The sequence below is a fragment of the Cryptotermes secundus genome, unplaced genomic scaffold, assembly GCF_002891405.2.
Source record: "Cryptotermes secundus unplaced genomic scaffold, Csec_1.0 scaffold2640, whole genome shotgun sequence".
NCBI classification, from domain to species: domain Eukaryota; kingdom Metazoa; phylum Arthropoda; class Insecta; order Blattodea; family Kalotermitidae; genus Cryptotermes; species Cryptotermes secundus.
The window spans coordinates 15302-19612 of NW_019727143.1; the positions used below are offsets into that span (position 1 = coordinate 15302).

Here is a 4311-nt window from a genome sequence, read left to right on the forward strand (position 1 = left end):
AACACCCTGTTCTCAAACACCCTCAGTCTATGTTCCTCCCTTTAATGTCAGAGACCAAGTTTCACACCAATACAGAACCACAGGCAAAATTATAGTTTTGTATATTCTAATTTTTATGTTTTAGGACAGCAGACAAGAAGACAAAAGGTTCTGGACTGAATTGCAGCAAGCATTACCCGAGTTCAATTCCCTCTTAATTTCCTCCTGAATCAGGTTTCGATCTGTTATCGTTGTTCCAAAATATCTGAATTGTGCCACATTTTCGAAACATCTGTTTCCTATCTTTATATCATGATTTTGCCCTGCATTTTGGTTACAAGACAGCAACATATACTTAGTTTTCTCAGTGTTTACTTCTAGACCAACGTCTTTACTTGCATCAATTAAAGTTTGTATGTTTTTCTTTATGGTATCTACATTATCACCCAGTAGATTCACATCATCTTCATAGGCCAACAGCTGATGTGTCCCATTTAATTTCAGTCCCACCTGGTTTCCCTGGACCTTCCTAATGGCATATTCTAAAACAAAGTTGAAAAGGAGTGACGATAAAGCATCTCCTTGTTTTAGACCATTCTGGATAGGAAATTTATCAGACAAATGTTTACCTACATGGACTTTACTATATGTTTCATTTAAACACATTTTAATCAGCCTAACTAGTTTCATGGGTATCCCAAACTCTATCAGAATACTGTACAATACTTCCCTCCTAACTGAATCATAGGCTTTCTTGAAGTCTATGAATAGCTGATGTACTGTCTCATCGTACTCCCATTTTTTCTCCAATATCTGACGAATGCAAAAGATCTGATCTGTAGTTGATCTGTTATGTCAAAACCAACAGTGATGATCCCAAATAATTTCATCTATATATGGACTTAACCTTGAGAGAAGACTATTGGATAAAATTTTGTATGAAGTTGATAGCAGTGATATCCCTCGATAATTACTACAGTCAGTTTTAGCACCCTTCTTGTGAACAGGTACAACGATAGACTCCTTCCACTGATCAGGCAATTTTTCCTTATGCCAAATAGAAGTAATTAGATTGTGAATCTTAGAATGTAATATTTCTCCTCCTGCTTGAATAAGTTCATTATCATTACTAATTTCATGCAAACTCTCAATCCCAATCGTTGGTTTGAAAATGTCTTCCCTCCCTACTTTGGCATTGAAATCTCCTAACAAAATGTTCATAGGGTACTTTGGGAATTTACCAAATACATGTTCTAGTCCTTCATAGAATCTGTCCTTTATGTCATCAATTTTATCTTCTGTTGGGGCATCAACATTCATAACAATGACATCACACCAGCGACCTTTTTGTATTATATATGATATCCTATATCTAAGGAACTCTACCCTCTTAACTGCTCATACGATTCTCTTATGTACGAAAAAACCTGTAACTAATTCATGATTTTCATTCTCATTTCCATAGAATATGTATATTGTCCTGCTGGTGCGATGCCACCTCCATCCCATCTGACCCCCTGTACTCCTACTCAAACTAACTTATATTTTAAGATTTCTTCTGCCACTGCCCTGAGTGAACCTGCCCTATACAAACTTCGAACATGCCAAGTGCCAAATCTCATATCCATTTTCTTTAGCTTAGGTCGTTTACCCAAGCAATCCGTCCAGACACGAGGATTTGTGTTCACTTTCGTAACAAAGTAATTTTTTATGGTGAGGAGTTGATAGCCCCACGCCCAACCCACAAGCTGGAGGGCTACCCCTTGTCGGCTGTCCACGACTGCTTATTCAATATATTCACAGCTTCCCTCCCTAAGACAAATTCTACAAATACAAATTCAATTTAACAGATTTCTTTTTAATGTGACTTCTCCATTACAATACATTATTTCTAAGGGAAATTTATATTTGACTGACACATTTTCACCTTACACAAAATGTAATAAACAATATTCAGATATATAGCATTCCTGCACCAACCATGGATTTAAAATATTCTTGATTTTTGTTTCCAGTTTTGCCAACCACAGTAATGGTCTGTGAAAAAAATAATACATATCAACTGGGAAGTCAGTGCCTAAGTGACATTCATCAAGATGTTCAAAGTATGCATCTGTTATGCATGTTTATGGCTAAATAAACAAAGTAGCATACCTATAGCAAATTCATCTGCAAATGTAAGGAAATGGTATATGTTATGTCCAATATGGTAGTCCTTCAGGTGATTCATAAGATGTGTTCCATATCCCTTTACTTGTTCATTGCTTGTTACAGCACAGAAGACAATTTCTGTAAAACCCTGTGTCATGAATGTTCGGAAGCAAATACCACCAATGGGACGATTATCCTTAATAAGGGCCAGAGTTTTATGTTTCCTGAAACATTCCAAATAACATCATGAAAAGAATATTTGGACCATATGTACTTCAAGTTCTCTTCACTTACACACCTCCTGCTGACTAAGAGAAAGCTCACACATCTTGGTACCAAGTTCAAGCCCTTTGCAGTGAAAAACACGATTTTAGATTTAAACTTCTCCAAATCTCTCCCTTCATTGTTCACCCTAGTGTATAACAAACAAGCCAGGAAATGTATGTATAGTGTAACAACTCAGTTGCTTTTGGTAGCATACCTGGTTGAGGCACTATGCTACAAGCTGGAAGGTTGTCGGCTCGATTCCCAATGAGGTCACTGGATTTTACAATTGACCTAATATACGTGGGGCAATCCAAAAGTTACAGAAATTTTGCACGCGAATGGTTATGAGTACATCAAAATACCACTAGGTGTCTCGTCACACATCCTTCTTGAATCAGTGTGGCAAGTGGCGTCAAGTTGAGTGGTTGGGTTTATTGTTGATGAACGTATTTCCATTGTTGTGTTTCCGTGAGTTTGCGGTTTTGCGATGGCTGACCTGAGAGAGCAGCATGTCTCTATAAAGTTTTGTTTCAAACTAGGGAAAACCACTGCAGAAACGCACCAAATATTGAAGCAAGCTTTTGGTGAAAACAGTTTAGGCCAGACACAAACTTACAACAGGTATAACCATTTTAACAATGGCCGAACATTGACCGATGATGACGATCATTCGGGACAGCTGTCAATGGCCAAAACACCAGAAAATGTCGCAAAAGTTAGGGATCTGATTCTGGAAGATCATAGACTGACCATCCAAGACCTCTGTAATACCTTGGGACTAAGTTATGGTACATGTCAAAGAATTTTGTCAGAGGAACCGAACATGAGGAGGATTGTGGCGAAGTTTGTGCCACGACTGCTGCAAAATGAACAGAAGCAGCATCGCTTGGAAGTCTGCAGAGAACTTCAGCAACAGCTTCAAGAGGATCCAAACTTTCTTTCGAAGGTTGTCACTGGTGACGAAAGTTGGTTTATGGCTACGACCCTGAAAGCATGCAGCAATCGTCGCAGTGGAAGAGCCCTTCTTCGCCTCGACCAAAAAAAAGCTCGACAAGTCAAGAGCAACATTAAGTCCATGTTGATCTGTTTTTTTTTATATTGACGGGATTGTTCATAAGGAGTTCATCCCTCCTGGTCAGACAGTCAATAAAGAGTTCTATAGCAATGTTCTATGGCGTTTGAGGGAGAATATGAGTAGAAAACGTCCAGAGAAGTGGTGCATGAACGACCGGGTACTCCACCATGACACTGTACGGCCATATACAGCTTACATTGTGCAGGAATTTTTGGCTAAAAACAAGATGGCAGTTGTTCCCCACCCACCATACTTGCCAGACTTAGCTCCGTGTGACTTCTTTCTCTTCCCAAGATGAAAATCAAGTTGAAGGGGCGAAGATTTGATACAATTGAGGAAATTCAAGCGGAAACGCAGATGGTACTAAACACCGTAACAAAGAAAGACTTCCAGGATGCATTTGAAAAGTGGCAGAAAAGCTGGGATCGGTGTATGCGCTCCCAAGGGGACTACTTTGAAGGTGATGATACAGAATAAGATCTAGGTAAGATGTAATAGTTTTTATTAATATATTTCGGGAACTTTTGGATTGCACCACGTATATTATATATTACAGAAAACACAGATGCCAAAAGAGGAAAAATAGTGTGGGAAAGGATCAAGAGTTATGTTCTCAAAGAAATGTATTTTTGTGTGAATGATGAAAATGTTGATGTACATGAAGACAAAAGAACTAGGATGGAAACAGAACCATGGGATTCAAAATATTAGCATCGAAGACTCCCAGGGGAATAGAATAGTACATCAGAGGCAAGTGCTGAAAATTTGGGAAAATTATATTACAGAACTATATGATCGACCTAATCGGCCAGAAACCTTAGAAGTTGAACCGGAAGAAG

General features: G+C 38.6%; 1 protein-coding gene across 3 annotated transcripts in view; it reads right to left on the minus strand.

Moving 5' to 3' along the window:
- LOC111864565 (histone acetyltransferase KAT2A) overlaps positions 1 to 4311 on the minus strand; it is a 43915-nt gene that overhangs the window by 12880 nt on the left and 26724 nt on the right. For all 3 annotated transcript variants that reach the window (XM_033751487.1, XM_023851918.2, XM_023851919.2), the window contains exon 11: positions 2134 to 2354. In XM_033751487.1, coding sequence (XP_033607378.1) covers positions 2134 to 2354 — 221 coding nt within the window. The remainder of the gene's footprint in view (positions 1 to 2133; positions 2355 to 4311) is intronic.